This window comes from Mustela putorius, unplaced genomic scaffold (assembly GCF_011764305.1).
Source record: "Mustela putorius furo isolate JIRA1106 unplaced genomic scaffold, ASM1176430v1.1 tig00000580_pilon_pilon_pilon, whole genome shotgun sequence".
Classification (NCBI taxonomy): Eukaryota; Metazoa; Chordata; class Mammalia; order Carnivora; family Mustelidae; genus Mustela; species Mustela putorius.
The window spans coordinates 13,236,406-13,263,524 of record NW_025421423.1 but is presented as its reverse complement, the minus strand read 5'-3'; the positions used below and the strand labels follow the sequence as shown (position 1 = coordinate 13,263,524).

Below are 27,119 nucleotides of genomic sequence, written 5' to 3'. Positions count from 1 at the left end.
TCTGAAAAGTCCACCATTCCCAGAAAAAAAAAAAAAAAAAAATCCATCCTATCCCTGGGCCTCTTGCCATGACAGCCTCTCAGTCTGCTTTTGCTCACCTTTCTCATGATCAGGCACACACACATCTACTCACCCTCCTGGACTATGAGATGTCTGCAGACAGGGACCATGTCTACATCCCCACTGTCCCAATGATCTTGGTGCAATGTCCGCCACGGCTTTCTGCATGGAAGCGCCCAGCCATACTTGAATTGCATTGTCCAACATGAGTGAGGCACACCTGCAGCTTATTGTGAGCTATAAATGAAATTGTATCCCATTATATTATATCCTACTATGTTATATGATATTGGGGGTTTTTTCAAGATTTTATTTATTTATTTGACAGAGATCTCAAGTAAGCAGTGAGGCAGGCGGGGGCTGGGGGGCAGGAAAGCAGGCTCGCGGCTGAGCAGGAAGCCCGATGCGGGGCCCGATCCCAGGACTCTGGGATCATGATCGGAGCTGAAGGCAGAGGCTTTAACCCACGGAGCCACCCAGGCGCCCCATATCGGTTTTTTTAATTCAATAAACTCAAAGTGTTCATATTCCACTGGGGAAAAAAGACTAATAGATGGACAAATGCAAAGCGATGATTTTGTTAATTTCTTCAAAGATATTTCTTGGAAGATACTGGTACACAAAAAGCTGCGCGAACCACCAAACTTAAAACTTTGCTGTTAGTGGTTTCAAATGCAATTAACATTCACGTCACTGCACTCATAAGGAAAGCTTTCCATTTTCCTTATACTGATCTTTTCTTCTGTTTCCCTTATTGTCTAAACCAAGGGTCCTTCACCTGTGATAGAATTCAGGAGATCCATAAATGGGTACAGGGAAAAAAATGACATATGTGTTTCCATGAATGTCCAACTGAAATTCAGTATTTCTTTCCATTACAAGCGTAGGTAACCAGCCCCAGTCGCATTAGGGTTTCTGTGACTTTGTCACCAGTAGAAATCACGGCTGTTTTCATGTTCTATTCTAGCTGAAACAGGAATATTGGAATACCTGTTACATTCGTCATAACTTTGAAATTACTTATTTGATTTGCTCTTAGGCTTAGTATTTAATGCATGAATGAAAAGTATGTGCTGGGACATGTGGGTGGCTCAGTCAGTTAAGCATCTGCCTTGGGCTGAGGTCATGATCCCAGGGTCCTGGGATGGAGTCCCATATCAGGCTCCCTGCTCAGTAGGGAGCCTGCTTCTCCCTCTGCCTGCCACTCCCCCTGCTTATGAGCTCTCTCTCTGATAAATGAAATATTTTTTTAAAAAAGTACATATATACATATGTAATATGTATATATTATAAATGTAGGTGTATTTAATATCATACCACAAATTTGTTTTTGCAAAATATTTTAATGATATTTCAATATATTTTATTGGATTCTTTTGAGGACTCCACAGGCTTCACAAAACTACCAAAGAGATCACAACATTCGAGAAAGTTGGAGGGCTCTTGATTTATGCCCTGATAGTACTTATTCCTCACACATATCTGAGTTCTTTCTCTGAGGTGATGTCCAAAGCCAGAGTTGAGCTTTGAGGCTTAGTTGCGTGTGGACCATTCATTTGCGGTGGGACAGTGTTTCCAGCCACATGTTGGCAGCAGGGGAGAAAGGACATGTGTATGTACTCCCAGGTGACTGTCTGTCTTGCTCTAATCACCCATGCGTGAGTCTGGGGGGGAGAGGGGGTGTGCGCGCACACGTGCACACACACCTGAGTTTCACTAACAGGGAAGGGAGTTTATTTCATTTTTTTTAAAGACTAGTTGCTGTTGTTGTTTTAAGATTTCATTTATTTCTCAGAGAGCACAAGCTGTGGAAGCAGCAGGCAGAGGGAGAAGCAGGCTTCCTGCTGACCAAGGAGCCTGATGGGGGACTGGATCCCAGGACCCCAGGATCATTACCTGAGCTGAAGCTGAAGCAGACGCTTCACTGACTGAACCACCCAGGCGTCCCTGAGAAGGGAGTTTAAACAGAATCTGCCATTTGTTGAAATCCAAACCATACACACCCCAGACAGGAGGAAAGAGACTCACAGGTCCAGGTGTAGCCAGAAGCACCTGGGAATCTTGGTGGACCATAAGGCAAATGTGAGTCATCAAGGAGAACTAGTTCGTTCCCAGGGCAAACATAATGAAATATAAAATAACGACAGCATGTAAGAGTTGAAGGGGAAAAAACCCTCTCTTTTTGCATGAATCTAGAGAGATGAAATTATTATTCTGTTTTACAGATGATGAACGAATCAGAATAACCAAGGTGACTTTACCAAGTTGCACAGATAGTAAACGAATCCTGTCAAACAGAATTAGAAGATTGTATCCACAATATAGCCCTGCCACCTCAGTAACAATATGTCTTAGAACAAAGAGTATCTTGTTACCTAAGACTAAAGGGAACACTAACAATCAACCAAAGGAATTTCTTTACCCTTGGGGGCTGCATTTTAAAAATGTAGGTCCAGTTATTGTGGAGAACACTTACCTCTGAACTCACAGACTGGAGATGAGGCTAAGCCAGATAACCTTTGAGCTTTACAATTCTGTGCTTTGAGGTTTCTCTGCATCTCCCAGTGGGGTATGAAAAAGCCAAATATAATTAGTTTAGGTCACACTCAAATGGCACCTGAAGCTCAGAATTTCAATTGCTTTCCAAAGATCTTATAATAAGTCAGAGTTTTCAGAGGCAAAACTCAATGACAGGGAACGTGGGTTTCTTTCCCAAGAAATAAGCAGCAACTCACTTCTCCTTGGTGAAGGTCAAGGTCTATACCCATGAAACAGAAGCGAACAGCTCATCTGGCTGATTAAGGAACTAGACCCCCATCTCTTCATATGGCTTCTTATATATACATGGTTCCTATCCCTATACCATTCATCTTTTACTGGAATATCTGTGCTCTTTTCTTTTCTGGACAGCTGTCTCTGAGACTACCTTCCCTCTGCTTCTGGTATTACTACAACATGAAAGCATTTTCTTTTAAGCTAGTTCTCTTGAAAGGAAGCCCTCCACGACCACAGCTCGGCAATATGTAACCTGAAACACTCAACAGAAAGCAGCACAAGAAAGAGCCAATGTCGTCTCGGGCACACAGAGGCCTTGTTTCAGTAACAGAGACCCAGCACTTAGAGAGCATGGAGATTTCTAAATGATGCTTCAGAGGTGAAGAGGGGCTTCTGTAATCAGATCTCGCAGGGCAGCTCTATCTAAGCCCTAAACTCAAATCTGCCTTTACCATATTGCATTTCTCAGAGTTGACACCTCAAAAAGCTGTACGTGTTGAAGCTTACACGTAGATAAACTATTTTAAAGAAAGCATGTTATTACTCACTGGGAAAAAAAAAAAAAAAAAAAAAAAAAAGGACTGATCTCCAGCCACCTATGACTTAGCATTTGCTATGCTTATCAAGCTAAACCATCAACAGTATAATTAAATTTTGCCTCACCTCTAGCCAGAGAAAAAAAGCTCCTATAACATTTGGGCCAACCATGATTTCCTCTTCCTAGAACTTTAATTTCCTCTGTCTATACCTTGTCACTGCTGGATACTAGCAAGGCCCATAGATTATCTCTCCTAGATAAGTATGTGCCCTGAGAAATGGTGTCTATTTGAAAATCTTAATGATTATAAATGAAACCCAATGTTATCAGCTTCCAGTTACCACTGCTTTGCTTCTCTTAGACTGAGTGCAAAGCAGAGTAAACAATGGAAAAGGGAACGGAGACAGATAATTTTTCAGCCTCTCTGAAATGAAATGTGGATCCCATTCATTTCAGAGGTTTTAAGGGGAATGAAAATTCAGGGTGCCACACTGGACAGATGTGATCTGACGAACTACTTCAGTGTAAGAACAAGACCTATGAAAGTTGTCAGAATCTTTTAAATATTTAGTGCCTGTTAAATGCCCCTGAATAATGCTGCATGCTGTAAAAGTGACACACATGTTGTTTTGTCCTCCACTTCCAGTGAGGGGCATTGCAAGGAAATTCCCATGAAATCTTTTTGTGTATATATCATGGGAATGGAGAGCATCCATGAGAGAAACTACGAAAAACTGTTTTCTAATTAATAGTTTCTTTCATTTAGGTGCTTTGAATCTTATAACTATTTTTTCCTTTTTTGATTTTAGACATTGGCAAGCTTGGAGCCAAGTTTGCAGCCAATCTTTAGCAACTGATCAGAGCAATATGATGTGCATTTGCTGTGTACTACTCTTGCTCAGCTTTATTCTGTATTTCCAAACCTAATCTCCCCTTTGTCTTGATTTTATCACCCATTTCTTTTTAACCAATTATATTATTAAAATAACAATAAATAAATAATATTTATTAAAATAGGTCATCTCAAAAACTTTTTATTTTCTTAAAGATTGAAAGAGTGGGGGCGCCTGGGTGGCTCAGTGGGTTAAAGCCTCTGCCTTCGGCTCAGGTCATGAACTCAGGGTCCTGGGATCGAGCCCTGCATCGGGCTCTCTACTCCTCAGGGAGCCTGCTTCCTCCTCTCTCTCTGCCTGCCTCTCTGTCTGGTTGTGATTTCTCTCTGTCAAATAAATAAAATTTTTTTTAAAAAAATTGAAAGAGCGAGTGCACATGTACACACACACACAGTCATTGGGGGGAGGGGCAGAAGGAGAGAGAGGAAGGAGAAAAGCAGACCCTGTGCTGAGCACAAAGCCCAGGCAGAGCTGGATCCCACAACCTTGAGATCATGACCTGAGCAGAAATCAAGAGTTGGATGTTCAACTGACTGAGCCACCCAGGCGACCAATAAAGCCTTTTTAGAACGTGTTCCTAGTAGGTTTTTCTGCTAATATTATTAATGTTAATAATTGCATGCTATAGTTAGGGGGCTTCAGGTAGCAAAGACTTCTATGATCCCTACAGCAACATAATTTCACTTAAGAACTAAAGATCCACAAGTCTCTAATTGGGATCCTGTGAAGCATACAGTAAGTGGTAAGCCAATACATTTCTCTCTTTCTTCATCCATTAGGGACTAGCTTATTCTCTCCCATATCTATCTCAGATCCTTCCTTAAGAATATAAAAGTATTCAAGTCTTTCCCATGAACAAAAGAATCTTCCCTTGATCTTACATAGCCTTCTGGGTACAGCCTAATATTACTTTCTTTTTTTTTTAAGATTTTATTTATTTGATAGAGAGATCACAAGTAGGTAGAGAGGCAGGTAGAGAGAGTGGGGGGAAGCAGGCTCCCTGCTGAGCAGAGAGCCTAATGCGGGGCTCGATCCCAGGACCCTGAGATCATGACCTGAGCCAAAGGCAGAGGCTTTAACCCATTGAGCCATCCATGTGCCCCCTAATATTACTTTCAAAGTCAAATTTCTATAAGGCTTTTTAAAAAGTTGTATCTATTTGACACTCAACATGGGATGCAAACTCACGACCCAGAGACCAAGAGTCTCACGCTCTTCTGACTGAGCCAGCCAGACACCCCTTTATAAGACTTCTGTAGTCCTCACATGTTCTGTCATTCACTCAACACATGCGAATCTCACTTTCATCCCATCACTCCTATGACATGTCTTTTTCAGTGATAATCAACAGATAACTGGTACCCAATTACAGCATCACTTCTCTGCATTCATCATAATCTTACATAATACATACATTCAGCTTACATACTTATTTACTTCCTTACCTAAACTGAAGCATTTGACACTGGGAACCATTCTTTTTCTTGAAGCGCTCGACTCCCTTGGGTTCTGACAGCAACCTCTCCTCGACATCTTTCCGTCTCTCCTTCTGTGTCTCCCGAACTTTGTTCATTCCTTTACCTTTGCCTGTACTTAGAATGCTGATGCCCCTTGGCGATTTATCTAGGGCTCTTTTCTCTTCTTGCATCCATTTTCTGACTACAACTACTATGTTTTCTAAATCCATTTCACTTCTGGTTTAAACTCTAGTCACATGGCCAAGTTCCTACCACTTATTCCCTTGAATCTACTTGAAAAGTCTTAACGATTATAAATAAAAATCTTAAAGTACCTCAAGCTTAATGATTACAATAAAACACCACAGTAGCCTCGCACTCAGCATGCATACAACTAGACTCATTATCTTTCATCTAAGTCTGTTCTCCCCTCCTGTATCTCCTAGCGGAAGGAACATCCTGACACCCATCCAATTATCATCTCCTTGTCCTGATGTAGATTGCTCATCAGCTATACTCCAAAATTAAGTGGACAAACAACAATTTCTCTCTTTTCTTGGCACAGTGGTCACAGAATATATGTTTTGAAATGAATAGAGAAAAGCTGCCTGATTTTCTGACTAGAACAGATGATTATGCAAGATGGCGGCAGGTGGGCTCTCTCAACCTTCTTTTGGGTATGTGAGGCTACTACCTTACCAGAGGTAAAGCATGGATAGAAGACCCCTGTCCTTTTCCCAGTTCCACTGACTTTAAAATAAATGGAAATTCTTTCCACAGGATAACCATAGGTCATTTGCCTCAATTTTGAGGGTTGAACATTTTTGCCTTATTAGTCTCTTCTGGATATTTTAGTTAGAAATTTTGCATGGCAGGCTGCCTTAGGACCTAGTAAGTAGATACGATGATGTGTGAGTCTTTGATCATCATTTCAGAAATCTATAGGCATGAAAAAAGTAAAGAGAATCATCTCAGAGAGACAAGACACAGGTAAGAGTGGATAAGTACAAATGGAGAAGAGGCAGGCAAAATGCAAGATAAGACTTGTGTCGAGATAAGACTGAAAAGAAAGAAGCAAAGTCTCTGGCTAAGCAAAGTCTGATGGCACAATATTCCCATCAAGAGGTGTGAAAAGCTTTGTTCTTATATTTTATAATTAGAACAATGATGATTGGAATGGGAAAGTTGAACTATCCCTGGGATGACTGAGATGTTTAAAAGCAAACAACTCTGGGGCTCTAATTATAGACAGAATTTGGCTAACAAAAGGATGAGGTATTTGTTAATATGTAGTAAAAAGGAAAAAGAGATTTAAAAAATAATGACAAACACATAAGCCAATATGGCCAAGCAAAGTATGGGAACTCTGCTTATTTAGAGCCTTTGCCAAGGTTAGATTACTGGATGAGTCTTGAGCCTATCAACACATAGTCATCAAAATTCATAATTAATTTGATGATGACTATTAGAAAGATATACACACATTTTTCAAAGAAAACTCAAGTATCTTGGTGTCTTTTTTTCTCTTGGTGTTTTTTAATAGATAATAAGCCTGAGATGTTTAGAAATATTACAAATGGAATATAAAGGACTCAAAAGCACATTGGGTTTACCTTCATCCACTAAATTTAAACATGTCAATTTTTCTATTTTGTATAAAAAAAAATCAGTTGATTTTTAAGATGCAGAAATTCAGTCAATTTTTCCTTTATTTGTATTTTCATAAGTATTTCTTTAAAATAGAGGATTAAGACAAAGAAGCAAGCTAGTCTCAGAACTGAGAAGAATAAGATTTTCAATCTGGCAAGATCTGCCCAAAAATACCTCCCTCAATCTATTGAAATATGTTTTCACCAATCGTCTATATAAAGAAATGTGTTAAAACCTTGAACTTCCTTTAAAACCCCAGGAGAGCTACACATTAGAAGGGCACCCAAAGCCTAAAGACAACACTGGACTAGAACTCCCTAATAAAACACAAAATTTAAATCTCCACAAAGTTAAGGGAGCACATCAGTAATTAATTACCTGGTAGTATAACACTATATTTTTTCACTTTTTTAAAAAATTATGTTCAGTTAACCACTGTATCATTAGTTTTTGATGTAGTGTTCCATGATTCACTAGTTGTATATAACACCCGGTGTTCATCACAAAACTGCCCTCCTTAGTGCCCATCACCCGGTGACCCCATCTCCCCACACCCCCCCCAAAACGTTCAGTTTGTTTCTCAGAGTCCAATTCTCTCACGGTTCATCTCCCTCTCCAATTTTTCCCCCTTCAGTTTTCCATCCCTTTCAATATGGTTCTCTGCACTATTCCTTACAGTCCACATGTGAGTGAAACCATATGATAATTAACTTTCTCTGCTTGACTTATACTTATTTGACTTAGCATAATCCCCTCCAGCTCCACCCATGTCGATACAAATGGTAGGTATTCATTTTTCTGATGGCTGAGTAATATTCCATTGTATATTTGAATCACATCTTTTTTTATCCATTCATCTGTTGAAGGGCCTCTCAGCTCCTTCCACCACTTGGCTATTGCATGTGCCCCTTCTTCTCACTACACCTGTATCTTAGGGGTAAATACCTAGTACTGCAATTACTGGGTCATAGAGTAGCTCTCTTTTTAATGTCTTGAGGAACCTCCATCCTGTTTTCCGGAGTGGCTGTACCAGCTTGCATTCCCACCAACTGTGTAAGAGGGCTTCCCTTTCTCCACATCCTCGCCAACACTTGTTGTTTCCTGTCTTGTTAATTTTTGTGATTTTAACTGGTGTGAGGTGATATCCCATTGTGGTTTTGATTTGTGTCCTGCCACATTGTTGAAAGGACAGCCTTTGCAGTATCCAGGTTCTAGACCACTATAATACTATTTAAAAGAGTATAACCAAATCCAGATTCTCTACAATATAATATCCTTAATGTACATTATATATTTGCCAATTCCTGGGCATATTAAAGGACAATGTGACCCACAGTCACAAAGAGAAAAATAGTTAATTGAAACAGACCCATAGAAGACCCAAATATTAGAATTAGCACATAAAGACTTTTAAAATAATAGTGGTAAGTATATATATTTTTAAAAACCTGCAGGAAAATATGGATATTACGAGTGAAAATATAAGAAAACTCATAGAGATAACAAAGAATCAAAATGAAAATAAAATATTTATCAGATAAGATTAACAGCAAACCATACAATGCAAAAGCAAAAAAACAAACATGGAACATAAAGATGGTCAAGAGAAATTATTAAAATAGAAGCATGATACAAAGAAAAAAATTAGAAAAAAATTAGCATGCCTCAGTGACTGGGGGACAATATTAAGCACTCTAATATATGAATAACTTCTCCTACAAGGAGAAGATAAAGAATGGGGTGAAAAAAGTTTATATCCTGAGAGCCCAAAACCCTGCAGGAGAAATATGAAGAAAACTACTCTAGGTACATCATGGACAACTTGAGAGAGATCCTAGTGACAAAAGTAGAAACATTTGAACAAAATAAATAACGTAGTATTAGAAATAATAACCTAAAGTATAAAATAAACATCCCTGAGTCCATGCTGATGTATATATATACATATGAATTACTAAATAAATAAGTTGTGGAGAAAAATAAGCCTTCCTACAGAATAATTCTAAATAAATTATCCAGATAGTCCCCTCTCAAGAAGGTAGAGCCTAACTCCTCCTCCTCATAAAAGAGGGAAAAGTAACTTCACAATGTTGTATTTTCCTTTTTAAATACTTGGCTAATATGACCTTGGTCAGATGATCAAGGTTAACATCATCAGAAATAAATCATGTTGTGTTCTCTTGAAATGGTGTGATGAGACTAGCACTTCTTCTCTGTGGTCTCTTTCCAAAAAGCCATAACCCCACTTTAACTACGAGAAAACATCAGACAAACCCAAAATAACCTTGACCAGCACTCCTCAAAACTGTCAAGGTAATAAAAAACATCGAAAGTCCAAGAAACTGTCACAGATCAGGTAAGGAAGCTAAGGAGGTATGATGATTAACAACACTGTAGTGTTCTAGATGGGATCTTGGAATAGAAAAAGGATATTAGGGAACAACTACTGAAATCTTTATCAAGTGTGGAATTTAGAGAACAATATATCAATGTTCATTCCCAAGTTGCAACAAATGTACACTAGTAATGTAAGATGCAAACAACATAAGAAACAAGGTATGGGGCATATATGAACTGTAACTTGCCTTTGCAACTTCTATATAAATCTAAAAACTATCTTAAATTTAAAAATTATTTAAATTTAAAAAGTACAAAAACATGAGCAGAGTCTCAATGACTTGTTGGATAGCATCAAGCACTCCATTGTGTGAATAATTAGAGATCCAAAAGGAAAGCGTAAAAAATGGAGTGGGAAAAGTATTTGAAAAATATAAGCTGAGAATCTTCCAGAATCCCAATAGGAAATATTATAAGAAAATTGCATCTAGGCACATTATAGTTAAACTGCTGAAAACCAGAGAAAATCCTAAAACAACCAAAGGAAAAAAGACATATTACATATAGAAGAAGAATGATAAAAATTATGACTTACTTAGAAATATTGAAAGTGAAAAACAGAATGACATCTTTAAAGTGCTAAAAGAAAGTGGGGGATGGGGGGGAAGCCCTGTAAACCTAGAATTCTATATTCAGCAAAAATCTTCTTCGAAAATGAAGGTAAAGCGTGCTTGGGTGGCTCAGTCATTAAGCATCTGCTTTTGGCTCAGGTCATGATCCCGGGGTCCTGGGATTGAGCCCCACACCAGGCTCCCTGCTCAGTGGGGAGTCTGCTTCTCCCTCTCCCACAAGCCTGCTTGTGTTCCTTCTCTCGCTGTCTCTCTGTCTCTGTCAAATAAATAAATTAAATCTTCCAAAAAAATGAAGGTAAAAATACATTCTCAGATAAACGAAAAGCAGGAGAATTTGTCACCATTATAAACATGTCACATAGAAACCAAGTGGAAAAAATTGCTTAGGGCTGAAGGAAAATGATACTAGATGGTATCTTAGGAGTCAAAAAAGGAATTACACAGAAATTAGAAAATAATTTCAAACTAAATGATAATGAAAATACAACAGGGGTGCCTGGTTAGCTCTGTTAATAGACTGTGACTCTTGATCTGGGGGTCGTGAATTGGAGCCCCACAATGGGCACAGAGATCACTAAACAAAAAATGTTTTTAAAAGAAGGAAAATACAACAAATCAAAATACGTTGCAAGCAGCTAAAGTGCTTAGATGGAAATTTATAACTTGAAGTATTCATATTAGAAAAGAAGATATTTTTAATGACCTGAGTCCTCATTTGAAAATACTAGAAAAATAATGAAATAAACCCAAGATACTTAGAATTACAAGAAATAAAAAGGAAAGGAATGGAAACCAATGAAGTGGAAAGCAAACAATAGAGGACACATTAAATCAAAAGTTGGTACTTTGAAAGGATTAACAAAATTGACAAATCTCTATTCAAACTAATCAAGGGGCACCTGGGTGGTTCAGTCAGTTAAGCGTTGGGACTCTTGGTTTGGGCTCAGGTCATGATCTCTGGGTCCTGGGATCAAGCCCTGCATCAGGTTCCCTGCCACTGGGGGGGGGGGTCTGTCTGGAGATTCTCTCCTTCTGCCCATCTCCCCACTTGATATCTCTCTCAATTTCTCTAAAATAAAGAAACAATTTTTTAAAAATTTAAAAGAAAACTCTCTCAAGAGAGAGAAAATACTAATAACAAATATCAGGAATGACATCAGGGACATCACTACAGATTCCTAGGATGTTACAAAGATAATAGCAGAATACCGTGAAAGATTTTATCAATAGACAGAACTTAGACGATATGAACAAATTGCTTGGAAATGCGACTTACTGAAAATAACACACAAAAATTTCTAAAATCTGTGTCCCTATATCTATTAAACAAATGGAATTTGTCATTAAAAATCTTTTAATCAAGAAAAATTCAGCCCAGTGAGTTTCAGTGGTGAATCCTACCAAATATTTAAGGAAGAATTAATGCTACTTCTACATATACTCATCCAGACGATAGGTAAGGAAGACCACCTTCCCAGAGTTTTATGATGTTAGCATAACACTGATACCAAAGCCTGACAGGGGCACCACAACAAAATAAAATTACAAGCAATGTGTCTCACGAACATAGATGTAAAAACCTCCACAAAATATTAGCAAAGGGAATTCACAGGATTGCCTCATCAGATCTATAAAGAAGTATCTGACAAATGAAACTGCTGTTCATTTAAAAAACAAACACACTATCAGCACACCAGGGGAAGAAAGGAACATCCCAATTTTGATACAGAACATCTATTAAAAACCTGCATGTTGTCGCAAATGGCAAGATTTCATTTCTTTTGATGGCTGCATAGTATTCCATTGTGTATATATACCACATCTTCTTTATCCATTCATCTGTTGATGGACATCTAGGTTCTTTCCATAGTTTGGCTATTGTGGACATTGCTGCTATAAACATTCGGGTGCACGTGCCCCTTCAAATCACTACAGCCAGCCCTGGCTTCTGTGGCTATGGAGGGCGAGATTCAGCCCCAAGAGTTGACCAATCTCTTGAAGCAGACAAATTTCGGCAGTCGGTGACAAGGGCCAAAGCTTATCTGTTAATCAACCTGGGGATTCTGGTCTTAGGAATACTTTTAAAAATTCCCAAGGTAAGGATGAATGGGAGAAAACTGAAAGTATCAAAATAAGACACAGATATATTGGAAGACTGGCATTTTAGAACAAGGTCTTCAGGGTGCCTGGGTGTCTCAGTCTGTTAAGCATCTCACTCTTGATTTCACTCTGGGGTCATAATCTCAGTGTTTAGGGATCAAGCCCCATGTGGGGCTCCCCACTGAGCAGGGAGTCTTTTGGTCTCCCTCCACCCCTCTCCCTGCTCGCTCGCTCTCTCTCAAATAAATAAATAAATAAATAAAGGAAATAATTCTTAAAAAGAAAAAAAAAAGAGGTCTTAATAAGTAGAACTTCAGGGGCGCCTGGATGGCTCAGTGGGTTAAAGCCTCTGCCTTCCGCTCAGGTCATGATCTCAGGGTCCTGGGTTTGAGCACCACATCGGGTTCTCTGCTCAGCAGGGAGCCTGCTTCCTTCTCTCTCTCTGCCTGCCTCTCTGCCTACTTGTGATCTCTGTCAAATAAATAAACAAACTCCTAAAAAAAAAAAAAAAAAAAGAGGAAGAAGAAGAACTGTGCTTTAATTCCCAAAAATGTAATTAGTTGTGGAGAGCCATCGTTTTATTAAGCAACCAAGAATTCTTAACAAAACCTTGCTCTGTATGGTTTAGTTCTCCAATATGGATTGTCCTTGTAATATTTAGTTCCCGTAACAAAGAAAGAGTTTGGGAGATATTTCCTGTCTCATGTAAATGAAAATATAACTTAGTAACCTGTTTGTATTACTCTTCATGAAGTAGGTGGCTCTTTCCTGGCTTCCACTAATAAAGAACCCTAAGTTTGTCAGCCTCGCTCCAAAAATGTAATACCACAAGCTACTTGGTACTAATAAATCATATTCATGCTCACATGAATATCATCTTTCTAGAATCCTAACTTGACATTTATACCAAGGTATTACTGATTTGCAGACTCCTGAGGCTCCAGATAAGCAGATTCACTATTTTTTTTTTAAAGAAAAATATTAAGGAACTGGGCAAAGAAAAATATTTTTGGATTTTAAATTATTTAGGACCCCAAATACTTTCAAGTTCATATTTTAAAAGATAAGATTACATTTATTTACCTCATAAACACTTTTTTTTTCTTGCAACCCCCTATCCTGTTCTGATTTTCCAGAAAATACCTAGCTATTCCCATGGAACTGCCAAGTTATGCCCACTAAAATGAAGGGCCTTGTTTGGCTCTGTATATTGGCCTGTTTCACACACAGACTGCTGAACTCCAGTTCTGTTTTGAGGGATGAAGTGTAAAAGAATGAGGCCCTTACCTCTTGCATTATGTACAGCCCTAGGCTGTGTCTTTGCTCTGTGAACGTTGCTACTCAAAGTGTGGTCCACAGACCAGCAGCTTGCTGGAAATATAGATGATCTTCAATCCCTCCCTAAACTTAACAGAATTGGGATCTGCCTTTTAACACTATTTCCAGATGATTCCATGCACATTACAGCAGGAGTCTCTGAGGAGATGGTATCATTACCTTCAAATCCTGGGTCCCTCCCTCTTGGAGGGTAAGAAGCTAAGGAAAGCATTGGAAGGAAGGAGAACTCCCAGTACTTTCTAGGTTAACTTCTTGAGTGCTTCCCTGGCTAATAGTTGGGCAGATCTTGATATCTTTCAAAACATAGAGGCTTTTTGTGGTGCCTGGATGGCTCAGTGGGTTAAAGCCTCTGCCTTTGGCTTGGGTCCTGATCTCAGGGTCCTGGGATCGAGCCCCACGTCAGGCTCTCTGCACAGCAGGTGCTTGCTTCCCTTCCTTTCTCTCTGCCTGCCTCTCTACTTGTGATCTCTGTCAAATAAATAAAATCTTTAAAAAAAAAAAAAGAGGCTTTTTATATGATTTCAACAGAGGGCTAAACAAATCAAGTACTGTGTCTAAAAAAATGTCTAGCAGTGACCTGTAATTCTTTTAAGTGTTTGTTTGTTCTGACTGCTCTTTGTCCTTTGTTTTGTCTTTATTGGCTATCCCACTTTGCTTTGTCATCTGAAAAACTGAGTCTCTGATTCCTCAAGGGGGCAGGCATTCACCATGATACTGATAGCAACATGCTTGGTCCTGGAGGTAGCATTAGCCCAGGTTCATTAGTGCAAACAAAAACATCTGAAGACTGTCAATTATTCAAATAGTCTTAACATTGGACTTGGCTTGGCTAGTGTTTTAGAAAATGACGTAAGGAGTTCTAAGATGACTAGTCCCAACATTAAAAACAAGGTGTTGGGGCGCCTGGGTGGCTCAGTGGGTTAAAGCCTCTGCCTTTGGCTCAGGGCATGATCCCAGGGTCCTAGGATCAAGCCCCACGTCAAGCCCTGCATCCGGCTCTCTGCTCAGCAGGGAGCCTGCTTCCTCCTCTCTCTCTCCCTGCGTCTCTGCCTACTTGGGATCTCTGTCTGTCAAATAAATAAATAAAATCTTTAAAAAAATAAAAACAAGGTGTTTTATACAAAATTAACCTCAGGGGCTAAGAATTAGATTTGGATTTTGACCTCATATAGAATGTTGGAGATTTTTAACATTCATTTAGGCTCCTGTCCTCTCACTATGTCATAGCTTCAGACAGTATCCCACCAAAACTTCCGCCAGCACCACATGTAGCGCATTTTATTATAATAACTTGGTCAACTACATTTGTCCCTCATGTGATTGTGGCCTCCATGAAGGCAGGGACCAGCATATTCTTTTAATTTTTTTAATTTATTATTTTTAATTTATTATTTATTTATCTAGGTATTATAGGTACCTAGAGCACTGGCTAGCACATAGTAGGTACTTAATAATTATGAGTGAAATGAATAAATTAAATGAACATAATTGACAGAAAAATGGAAGTACTTAAAGCAGGATAAGCAGTCTAAATAACTCACTTTTTTTCTAAGATTTTATTTATTTATTTGAGAGACAGTGCACACAGGGAGGGGCAGAGGGAAAGGGCGAAACTCAAGCAGACTCCGTGCTGACCATGGAGCCCAATGTGGGGCTTGATCCCACGACCCTGAGATCATGACCTGAGCTGAAATCAAGAGTCAGACACCTAACCTAACTGAGCCACCCAGGCACCCCTGAAGCTCACTTTCTAAGCATGAAATACTATATAAAGATAGATGGAGTAAAATATATCGAATTTAGATCCCACCTATTCAGAACTTGTAAAACAAAGCCTTTGATTAGACTCCATTTTATGCTTTTGTGCTATCTATGAGGATTAAACAAAACAGATTTTATTGATTTGACAGCAACTTAAGAAGTGTTCATTTAGATATTAATGATAAGTTAAATTATGACTTATACTTAAATAGTAGATCAAATACTATGAAGTTCTATTCATGAAAACAATAGTTTCCCCTAGTTTTTTTAATAGTAAAGTTCTCTCCTATTACAAGAACACATAAAATTTCATTTCCTTAAATAAAATTCTAATTAAGCCACCTCAAGACTAAGATTGGTTTTCCCTCTGAGGAATCAAATTTGGGGAATTTTTATTATAAGTTATAAGAAAAATGAAACTTTCAATGGGAAACAACTAAACACTTCAATAGCTCATAGCATTGGAGCTTCTCTTTCTTAAGTTCATGAGTAAACTCATAACAGTTATCAAATAGCTTTTTCATATATGGGGGCCTTGACCTCCAATGACCAAAATGTGTAAACAAATAAAGAGTTGCCAAGTTCCATCCTGGTAATGTGAAGTGTGTGGGGTTTTCTGTTGTTTGTTTGTTTGTTTGTTTGTTTTTTAAACCTTCAAACACTTCTTTCCTTTGCACCCTCTGTGAGTTGGGAATCCCGCTACAGAGAGATGGCATGCTTCACCTGGATAACTGAAATGCGCTTAATAAAGGTACTACTTTATGAAACCACGGGAAGAGTTCAGGGAAACCAACAAGGATGGTGAAAAACACCAGGAGCAAACCAAGTGGGGAGATCAGCTATAGCCTCACCTGGACTTGAAGGAGCAAGGAGAGGGAATGGTCACCAGAACTAGGAGAGAACCAGAAGTAAAGTTGCAGGAAAGGGCTACAGGCAGGACCTGTAGCCTTCAGCTGAGGAAAGCAGCCAGTGCCAACACCCTGTTCTACTGGAAGGGAGACCATAGAGTAAATATGCTGACCTCAGACTTCTTTGCACCTCTGGGTCTCCTGCTGGTGCCTTGCATTCATCCGACCCAACAGGAAACCAAAGGGCAAGAGAGCGAACTGATGTGGTCCACGGACGTCAGCCTCATAGGGCAGTAAGCAGTGGGGGAAGCTAAAGGATGCATCTGAAGGGCAGGACAGAGGATACCGACTATGCACACCTCCTTCAAATTTCCTGTACTGCAAAGTATTCCTAAGAGCACTCACAAACTTATTTTGTCATACGCATCGCTAAGAACCAATTGACAAAATGATCTATAATAAAAACAAATTTTCCAATAACACCAACAATTGCTGATTTGTAATATTTTCATGTGGATGCAAGATTCACTGATTCTTTCACTTGGAGATATGGTAAAGGCAAATTTCCTCTCCATCTCTCTGAAACCTGCTGAAATGAATGAAATGTTGAAAAAAAAATTATCTACTATGAAACTAGCAGAGTTGAGATTCCCAAATCACAGACTAGAAGAATTACCGGCCCTAAGGAGTAAAAGTTTTATTGAAACAGTGGACAAACCTAAAAGGCGATCCATACCTCCAGAGATTCCAAATCCTATTCAAAAATTTCTCTGTAAGTAAAGAGAGAGCTCACAGAACCCATCGCCAGAACGGGGAGGAGTGGCAACAGGTCATGAAAGACATGGGAAACATCTATATGGACGGGCTGGTTCTGTACCAGCATGGTGGAACCGATGACACTTCTACCACGTGTGAACTGATGGTGTGAACTCTCTCCTCTTTATATTTTTTTTTTTAAGATTTTATTTACTTATTTGACAGAGAGAAAGAGATCACAAGTAGGCAGAGAGGCAGGCAGAGAGAGAGAGGAGGAAGCAGGCTCCTTGCTGAGCAGAGAGTCCGATGCAGGGCTCGATCCCAGGACCCTGAGATCATGACCTGAGCCAAAGGCAGAGGCTTTAACCCACTGAGCCACCCAGGCATCCCTCTCCTCTTTATTATCAGTGAAAGCCTGAAGCTTAAAAACTTAATGAAGAGGTCTAGTCTGCATGCATAGTCATAATCCGCCAGTCTATCCATAGTCCGGAGGTTAGAGAGACAGCAGAAAAAAAGGAAAGTAACAATGACCCTTGTTGATGACTTGCCCCTTCCCTCCTGTTTGTAGATGCTAAACTAAGCCAACCACTTGGTGACAAATAAGCACCAAATAGCTACCTGTCCCCCCCACTCTGAGATACATACATACATGCACACACACACACAATGTTTAGATAAGAGAACAAGTAGATTGTTTAATTGAAAGCCATAAAGAAAATGCCTTTACAAAAAAAAAAAGGAAAATAAAAATCTTTAGATCAAAGGACTGTACCATTTTCCAGGAAAAAATTGACACAGTGACTTGCAGTGAGAAAAATCACAGAGAAGTTATTAAACTTTCATGTTTAAAAATAATTCTATCAGCACCAAGGCCAAAAAAAAAAAAAAAGAAAAGAAAAGAAAGAAAGAAAGAAATTGCAAGAGTGGGAGGGCAAGGAGGTAGCAAGCCAGCTACAAAGAGGAAATAATCAGGCCACCCTCACACTTTTCCAGAGCAACAGTCCATGCCAGAACACAATGGAACAATGTCTTGTAGAATTATGAAGGGGGATATACATGAATTTAATTTTACAAGGAGTCAATCTGTTTGCTCATAGAAGAAACAGAAAGGCATCCAGAATATAACACTCTTGGGCCCTGTTTGAAAACGGTACCTCCCCACTAAACACTAAGTCATCACAAAATGCTGAAGGAAGATGCAAGTGAGGAGGGGGCTGGTGGTGACCTTGACTGTATCCAGATTCAAGACGAACTCTAAGTCCACAAAGCGTGGTCTTCCTTCCCCGCAGCTCACTTCCTCACTTTGTTCAAGTCTCTCTCCAAACTTTCCCACTCAGAAACTTGTCTCCTGACTATCCGATCATCAATTAACCTCCCTCATCAGCTTCCAGTCTCCTCATGCGTTTTAATTTTAGTCTCAACATTTATCACTTCCTGATGTTAATGTAGATACACACTGTATCTCTTCTATGAAATATAAGTTCTGTGAAGGAAGGACATTTTTCAGTTTGATTCACTGCTCTACTCTCAGTGCTTCCAACAGTGCCCAGTGCATAAAGGGTGCTCAGTTGATTGAACTGTGAGAATTTGGCTTACAATTCAAAATTGCCAAAGTTAAAAACTTTGAAAATGTAACTAACAATCTAACTAACTAATCTAACAATCTAACTAACAGTATAACTGCAACAAATGGTAAATGCTAAGTGATATACTCTGATTTCCTTAATGATAGGAATAAGAATTCATTCAATAAAGTTAAAATTTGACAACAAACTCTACAAAAGAATTACTTGATCACTTCTTAAAGTTAACTAGGTATTTTAAGTTTTCCCTTTGTAAATAATTTTCACTCTCTTCCTAACTCAAGCTTGTTGTTTGTATTTTATGGCTCCCTAGTGCTCTCTGAAAAAAAATGACAAGTAGTCCAGTGAGGCAAAAGCAAAGACGGTGACCACTGATAGAATGGTTACATAAAGTCAGATGAGTCAAATATAAATGTATTACTCAGATATAAATATATAAGGTGGCTAGGATTGTCAAGGATTTGAGGAAACAGGGACTCACACATAACTGGTGGCAATGTAAAGTGATAGAACATTTTTGGATACACTTTGACAATATATAGAAAAATTCATAATATGCATATTCACTCACTCAGCAATTCCATTTCTGGAAAGCACGATATAGATTCATTTGCAGAATGTACAAAGATGTTCACTGCAACACTGCATTTAATAGCAAAAAAAAAAAGTGGCAACAAACTCAAATCTTCATCAAAAGAGACTGATGAACTATATTCCAAAAGTAAATGCTAATCAGCTAATAAAAGCATACATGATAGGTATGTATATATTGATATATAAAAGTATGTGTGATATATTTAGAGGAAAAAGCAAGTTACAGAACAACATATGTGGTATGATTTCATTTATATAAAAGGAAGTATTTAAACTTCTATCAATATGTGTTTCCAACTCTACTTGCTTTGCATGGAAAATATCTGGAAGGATACCTCCAAACTGTTCACAGTAAGGCTCCAAGGACTAAGCCTTGGGGGAAAGAGAAAGGAAAAGGGGGTTCATTTCATAAACTAAGCCCCCAAACATTTTAATTGTTGTAAAAAGCAAACAATACTTCCAACAAAAAAAATTTTTTAAAGACTTATACATTTTTAAACACATTTTTTCAATGCCTACAAAGTGTGAACACATGAAATGGCACACTTTGTGTAACGGATGGCAGACTTAGCCAAGGAAAATGATTCAAGGTCATAAAGCACCCATAGTCACATTTAGATTAAACGGGAAGTTCCTTGAAGACAGGATCAGGTCACCATTTACTCCCAGTACTTATCACAGTGCTTGGCACATAGAAAATATTTGATAAGGGGCACCTGGGTGGCTCAGTAGGTTGAAGTTTCTGCCTTTGGTTCAGGTCATGGTCCCAGGGTCCTGGGATCTGGCCCCACATGGGGCTCTCTGCTCCGCTGGGGACCTGCTTCCCTCCTCCCCCTCTGCCTGCCAATCTGCCTACTTGTGATCTCTCTTTCTGTCAAATAAATAAAATATTTTTTTAAAAAAGAAAATATTCGATACATGTTTGCTGGATAAATGGATGAATGCATGAATGAAGACATATATGAAGAACCAGAAGTCAGCTGTGACTCAATACCCTTCCCACACTCATCCCTTCATGAGCCTTGATTTGTTTATGTGAAAGAAGAAACTTTCTTTGAGATACTTGGTGATCTCCTCTGCATGCTTTAAAGTTGTCCTGTGGTATGGCTGTGTGAAAGCAGGCACCTGCCAGGTGAGGAGAAATGTCATTTCTACACCCCATCAGATCAGTTCCGAGGCTGCCATCCATGTTGTCAGACCCCAAAGCTTGCAGAGATGGCAACAATTTAAAGAGTTCCATGTAATATCCTCTGTGCCTTTTAGCTCCCATGCTGTTTGGAAGGCTGTGTTCTAGAGAAGTGTCCAGCAAAACCTATAGGTGTGGTACCAAATTAAATATTGCACATACTAAAGTTTGTCCCCATATATAACACTGATCTCACACAACCCAACAAGGAGCGCAGCCAAGTGTAATCAGTTAGGACCCTCTGCTTGCTATCTTTATTTTTTCCTATTTCAACTGAGATGCTCTTGTTTTTTAAAACCAATAACGTTCATGAACAAATGATTATTTGGAGGGGGATAATTTTATATTTTTAACTTAATTTAATTTTTTATTTTTTCAGTGTTCCAAGATTCATTGTTTATTTTACTCCAATTCATTTAAAATTAGTGACTTTGGCTTATTCAGAACTCTCAGGTACTGGCACACCACAAACGGTCTGGCTTTCAAAACTGATATCCCCTTCTCCTATTGCACATATCTGCAGTATAGCAGTATACTGACGCTTGGCTATGACAACATATATTCCTTCTTTTTTCCTTCCAAGTTTTTTTTTTTTTTTTTTTTAGTTAACATATAGTGTAGTATTGGCTTCAGGAGTAGAATTTAGTGATTCGTCACTTACATAAAACACCCTGCACTCATCACAAGTGCCCTCCTTAATGTCCATCACTTCTTTCTTTCTTTCTTTATGAAAGAAAAAGAGAGAGAGGTAGAAGGAGAAGCCGTTTCCATGCAGGGCAGGGAGCCCAATGCAGTACTTGGTCCCAGGACCCCGGGTTCACGACCTGAGTGGGAGGCAGACACCCAACCAGCCGAGAGCCATTCAGGTGTCCCATCACCCATCCACCTCCCTCCATCAACCCTCAGTTTGTTCTCTATCGTTAATAGTCTCTTATGGTTCGCCTTCTGTGTTTTTATCTTATTTTTCCTTCCTTTCCCCTGTTCATCTGTTTTGTTTCTTAAATTCCACATGAGTGAAATCATATAGTATTTCTTTCTCCAACTGACTTATTTCACTTAGCAATAGTTACTCTAGTTCCATCCATGTTATTGCAAATGGCAATATTTCATTCTTTTGATGGTTGAGTAATATTCCATTATATATATAATATTCCCATTAAGTCTATGTATTCCATTATGTATATATATATACCATTATGTGTAGATAATCCCATTATATATACTCCATTTTATATACTATACACACACACACCACATCTTTATCCATTCACCAGTCGGTGCACATTTAGACACTCTCAATAATTTGGCTATTGTTGATAATGTTACTATAAACATTGGGGTGCATGTGCACCCTTTGAACCAGTATTTTTGTATTCTTTGGATAAATACCTAGTAGTACAATTGCTGGGTCATAGGGCAGTTCTATTTTTAATTTTTTTAGGAACCTCCATACTGTTTTCCAGAGTGGTTACAACAATTTGCATTCCCACCAACATTGTAGGGGGGTTCCCCTTTCTCTGCATCCTAGCCGGCATCTGCCATTTCCTGAGTTGTTAATTTTAGCCACTCTGACTGGTGTGAGGTGGTATCTCATTATGGTTTTGATTTGTATTTCCCTGATGGTGAGTGATGTTGCGCATTTTTTCATGTCTGTTGGTCATCTGGATGTCTTCTTCGGAGAAATGTCTGTTCATGTCTTCTGTCCACTTATTTTTTTTTAAGAAGATTTCATTTATTTATTTGACAGACAGAGATCACAAGCAGGCAGAGAGAGAGGGGGAAGCAGGCTCCCCGCCAAGCAGAGAGCCCGATGCGGGGCTCGATCCCAGGACCCCTACGATCATGACCCAAGCCGAAGGCAGAGGCCTTAACCCACTGAGCCACCCAGGCACCCCTTCTGTTCACTTCTTAACTGGATTATTTATTTTGAGGGTGTTGAGTTTGATAAGTTCTTTATAGATTTTTGATCCTATCACTTTATCTTATATGGTGTGACACATTTTCTAGGCCATCCATTTTACATACCTTCAGTAGGAAAGTTAATTTTAGCTTTCTGAACTTGTAAGCTTAAAAGTTTTAAAAGACAAGTGATTATCTTCATGTCCATTCATAAAGCTTGTTGATGGCTCTGCGTTGCACTTAGCCACATCTCTAAACCATCCTCCCCTCACTGCCAAAGCTCTAACCATACCATCCTTCTTTCAGTTCTTCCAACCTGCCAAGGATCTCTCCTGCCTCAGGGCCTTAACACATGCTGCTTTCTCAGCCTAGAGGGTTTCTTCCCTCTACTCCTCACCTAGCCAACTCCTACTCATCCTTTACATCTCACATTAGATATCAGCTCCTCAGAGAGGTTTTGTTGACACCTCAATCTAATCTGTATCCCCTTCCTGTTATTTTCTCTGTGCATTTCCCTCCATAGCATTTACTATACTTTTGCATTTATATATTCATTTGTGTTTACTACTTTAACATCGACCTTTTCATTAGACTATGAACTTCAGATGGTGAGAATCATGACTGCTTTGTTGACCAGGACTAATCTCAACAAATATTTGTTAGTTACATGAAAAAAATAAAAGGACGAAGTGAGTTTTATTCCCCCTTTTAATTGTTTCTCATAAACATAAGTTGAACACAATAAGTAAGAAGAATTGAGCCCCTATCTTACTGATATTTAAAGCAGCCTGTCCTACCTAAGATGAGATTCTGAGAGGGCTTAGATTGAGAGGAAGAACAGGATATGAGAAATTTTGTTAGAACCAAGACAGGAAGAGGTGGTATTCTGAAAGAAGAGAAAAAGAGTTTAAAAGTTAATTACATTAATGAAGCAAAGGAAGTGGGACAGAGAACAGATAGACAGTTGGAAATGCAGGAGGTTAACTGGAAGGTGAGAAGGACTTTGGAATGTCACAAGGGAACAGGAAAACGAGGGCCAAGGTTGATCAGGGGAGAAGCAGGCTGGTTGTGGCTCCTAGGTGGGTCCTGCGATAGGAGAGGAAGAGTGTGGGAGATCAGCACACCTGGAACAAAAACTTAGCTGGAAGATGGAGAGGAAAGGAGGGAGGGTCCGAGGAAGGAAACTTACAAATTCTTTAAGCTGTTTCACAGTTACTGAGCACTCCAGTTTTAATCCTGGAGATTGGCAGTACATTAGCATACTAATGTGGGATGGTAGAGATGAAAGTCACTGCCCTGGCAAGCAACCAGGGTATCCCGTAAGCGTCCATGGTGCGATGGCTAGATCGACATTCATTCTCTTATTAAGGACAGTCTCCCTGTCTAAACAAACAACAATGGCAATAAGAATAGAATATGTCAGGAGTGCCTGGGTGGCTCAGTGGGTTAAAGCCTCTGCCTTCAATGCGGGTCATGATCCCAGGATCCTGAGATCGAGCCCCGCATTGGGCTCTCTGCTCAGCAGGGAAGCCTGCCTCCCTTCCTCTTTCTCTCTGCCTGCCTCTCTGCCTACTTGTGGTCTCTGTCTGTCAAATAAATAAATAAATAAAATCTTTAAAAAAAAAAAAAGAATAGAATATGTCCAAGGCCAAGCTGTCCAGCTTCTGCTATGTATGCAAGGCTGCTATGTCTTTTGGTCACTTCTCCACACCTACAATGGCATCTTGAAAATTGTGTTACTCTTAGTTGCCCTTGGGGCATTAAGTTTCTTTATAAATTGTCTGGAGGGATAAAAAAAAAAAAACAGCTTGGTGCCAACCTGAAACCCCACAAAATGTTAATGGAGAATGCTGGAGACCACAGTAATAATAGTAGACAATAGATAATATTTTTAGATAATAGAGGATATTTATTGAGCTTTCTTTGTGCTAGGCTCTAAGACCATTATATGTATCAATTTGTTTAATCTGCACAAAAATTGCATGAAATAGTTATTATTCCTCTTTCCAGAAATGAGACCCAGAGAGACTGACGTCATTCCGCAAAGTGCACAGGGACTCAAGCCCGGCAAACTGATCGCAAAGACTTAATCATTAACTCCTTAAATCTGTATACACCTTACAATTTACAATGCCCTTTAGAAGAGATAGAAAGCTTATCCGATCCTCTCAACAATGCTTAAAAACTACGTCAAGAGCATCTTTGACTCCAATGAACACTTGGGGAAACTGAGGCTCAGAGACAGAAGTTACTGGTATAGGAAATCAATAGCACTAATACCAGCCAAGGGGTATTTCAACCAGGGGCTGAAACCTACAACTCCTCACTCCTAAAATGCCACACCGTCTCTTACTTCTGCTTTAGCAGCCTTGTTGGTGAGGATTAAATTGCATCTACACAATCAGATACGCAGAAGGACAAAAGCTGCATCTAGGGTTTATTGGGTTTGACATGAAGGTCCTGCTACCCGAAAACCGGACGTTATCCCCAGGCTGAAATATGATTTCATGAAGCCCCAACATCAGGGAGTATCCGTGGGAAAAGAGGAGGCAGAGAAGCTGACCAAGTGAGCAGTATCTAATAGCCGACTCCAGAATTGACCCTTTCGTGGAGCGTCTCGCTTGTCACAGTGGCCCTGCTGCGGCAGCAGCCTGGGAGAGGGACCAGCCCAGAGATGCAAAGACTGAGAAAGAAACCCCAGTTCGAACCCACAACTGAAGCCCTTCATTGTGTCTTTTCTGGTTAACGCCCCTCTTGCCTCCCTGCCCTCTCTTCCCCACCCCTCTCTTGCTGTGCCCACGGGGCCAAACGTGGTAACTCAACCCCCAGCTGCTGCTCCTACCTTTTTGTCTCATTTCTCAATTAATTACCCCAGGAACAAATCAATTATTTGGGGTCCTCCGATGGTCTCTAGTAGCCAGGGCATTGCCGCTCTGGCTCATATTACCACGAACTCATCATCCTTCCTTCCATGACACGCTTCACACCGAACCACATTGGCATCGGATCCGCAGTGACCCCCCCCTTTTTTTTTAACTGCAGTCCAATAATGCTGACATGGTTAGGAATCGGAAGTAATGGCTATTGCAGTCAACTCCCTGAGAAGCGGGAGCTTGGGGCAGGGATGGGGAAGCCTAGAACCTGCCTCCCTCCTTAGTAGTACCGTCCCCTCCGGAGGCCCTGCTGGCTGAGAGGCAGCGGCACAAAACCACGCATCCCGGGGCTCCTACCCCTTGGCTCCAGCCCCTGCGGCTGCTGCTATAGAAACACCAGGCGTACACATTGGGCTGAAATGAAACACCCATCCCGGACTGGGACCTGAGCCGGCATCGGCCTGCTGCCGCGGTCGCCATGGCAACATGCCGAGAGCAGGGCAGCGAGCGGAGAGCGCGGCGCGGGGATACTCACTCCATCGCGGGGCTCCGGGCGGCCCGGCGGCGCGCTGCTGCGGGGCTCACCGGCGCTGCTCGCCTCTGCCGGAGCCGGGCGCTCTGGCCGCGCCGCGCGCGAGGTGGAGCCGCAAGCTTCGCGAGCTTCTCCCCTCCCCGCCCGCACCCCCTCCTCCCCTTGAGGGTTGAAAGTGAACGCTCAGGCTCTCTCAGCTCCCAGCCTGCGAGTAAAACGGGAAGCAATTGGATAATGTTGTTCGCTGGGCGCTAGACAAGCCACTCCACTTAAATGTTTCGGGAGGGAGCGCGCTGGCAGCTGCGCGCCGGGCGGTGTGGCCACCAGCGCGCAGTGCCCGGGCGCCCGAGGCGCCAGGTGCGCCGGCGGCTCCCCTGGGACCGGCGGCGCGGCACTGAGGCGCTGGGGGTGGGGGGTGGGGACCGGTGGGAGGAGAGAGGGGCGGCTGCGGCGGCCGCACAGCCCAGAGGGCTCAGGGAAACGATTGAGTCATCCGCAAGGTTGCAGCTCTCGAGGCTTGGAAGTTGCGAAAGAAAGAAGCATCTAGCATCTAGCCGCTGCAAATAACAAGTACTGCCCCCAGCGGGCCGGGCCGGAGTTCGGAAACGCCATTGTGCCAGCCCGGCGGGCATCGGTCTGAGTTTCCCAAGGAAAACTCCAGCTGCGTGGCGGCGCGTTACTGCGGTGTGTCGTCCCTTCGGCAATCCCACGCCCTTCCTATCACTCCATATTCTGCGTGTTCTGGCCTAGTAGGAAGATACTGTCCAGCGTTACTTTTCCTAGTTCGTTCTCTGAAAACAATAGGTTCATTGAACATGTTTTCCCAAATTACCATGGCTCCACCCCAGAGTTATAAGCCTCCCTAGGGCATATATTCCTTCCTTATACGCCCCCCCCCCAACACACACACAAGGATTCCCTACTCCTAACGGTTTCCCAAATGTAAACCTGGCTCCCATCCAGGTGCCTTGCACCTGCTGCAATGAAGACTAGACGGGATAAGCTTTAGGCTTTCACCGTGTCTTGCTGCCCGGTCCCTCTGTCAGTGGGTGTCTGCCAGGCGCTAAGGATGCAGCCCTAACCAGAGTCATCATAGTCCCTGCCCTAGTGGAGCTCATCGGCTAAAGCAGAAAGACAAAGCACAGAGAAAGAGAAAAATAAACATCACCACAGACTGAAAATACTGCTCGAAAAATTAAGAAATAAAATATCAAGATGAATGTTTTAAAATTAAGCTGTGACAATGATGACACAAATTCGTGAGTATACTAAAAAGCCCTGAATTGTACATTCTGGGTGAATTTTAT

The 27,119-nt window shown here is 40.7% G+C and overlaps 1 protein-coding gene across 2 annotated transcripts in view; it reads right to left on the bottom strand.

Moving 5' to 3' along the window:
* PALM2AKAP2 (PALM2 and AKAP2 fusion) overlaps positions 1 to 26,213 on the bottom strand; it is a 446,433-nt gene extending 420,220 nt beyond the window's left edge. Inside the window, exon 1 of one of the 2 annotated variants that reach the window (XM_045081684.1) lies at positions 25,816 to 26,213. In XM_045081684.1, the coding sequence (XP_044937619.1) occupies positions 25,816 to 25,820 (5 nt within the window). In that variant the 5' untranslated portion in view covers positions 25,821 to 26,213. The remainder of the gene's footprint in view (positions 1 to 25,815) is intronic. The other variant, XM_013053849.2, reaches the window with a different exon arrangement.
* Between the last annotated feature and the right edge of the window lie 906 nt (positions 26,214 to 27,119).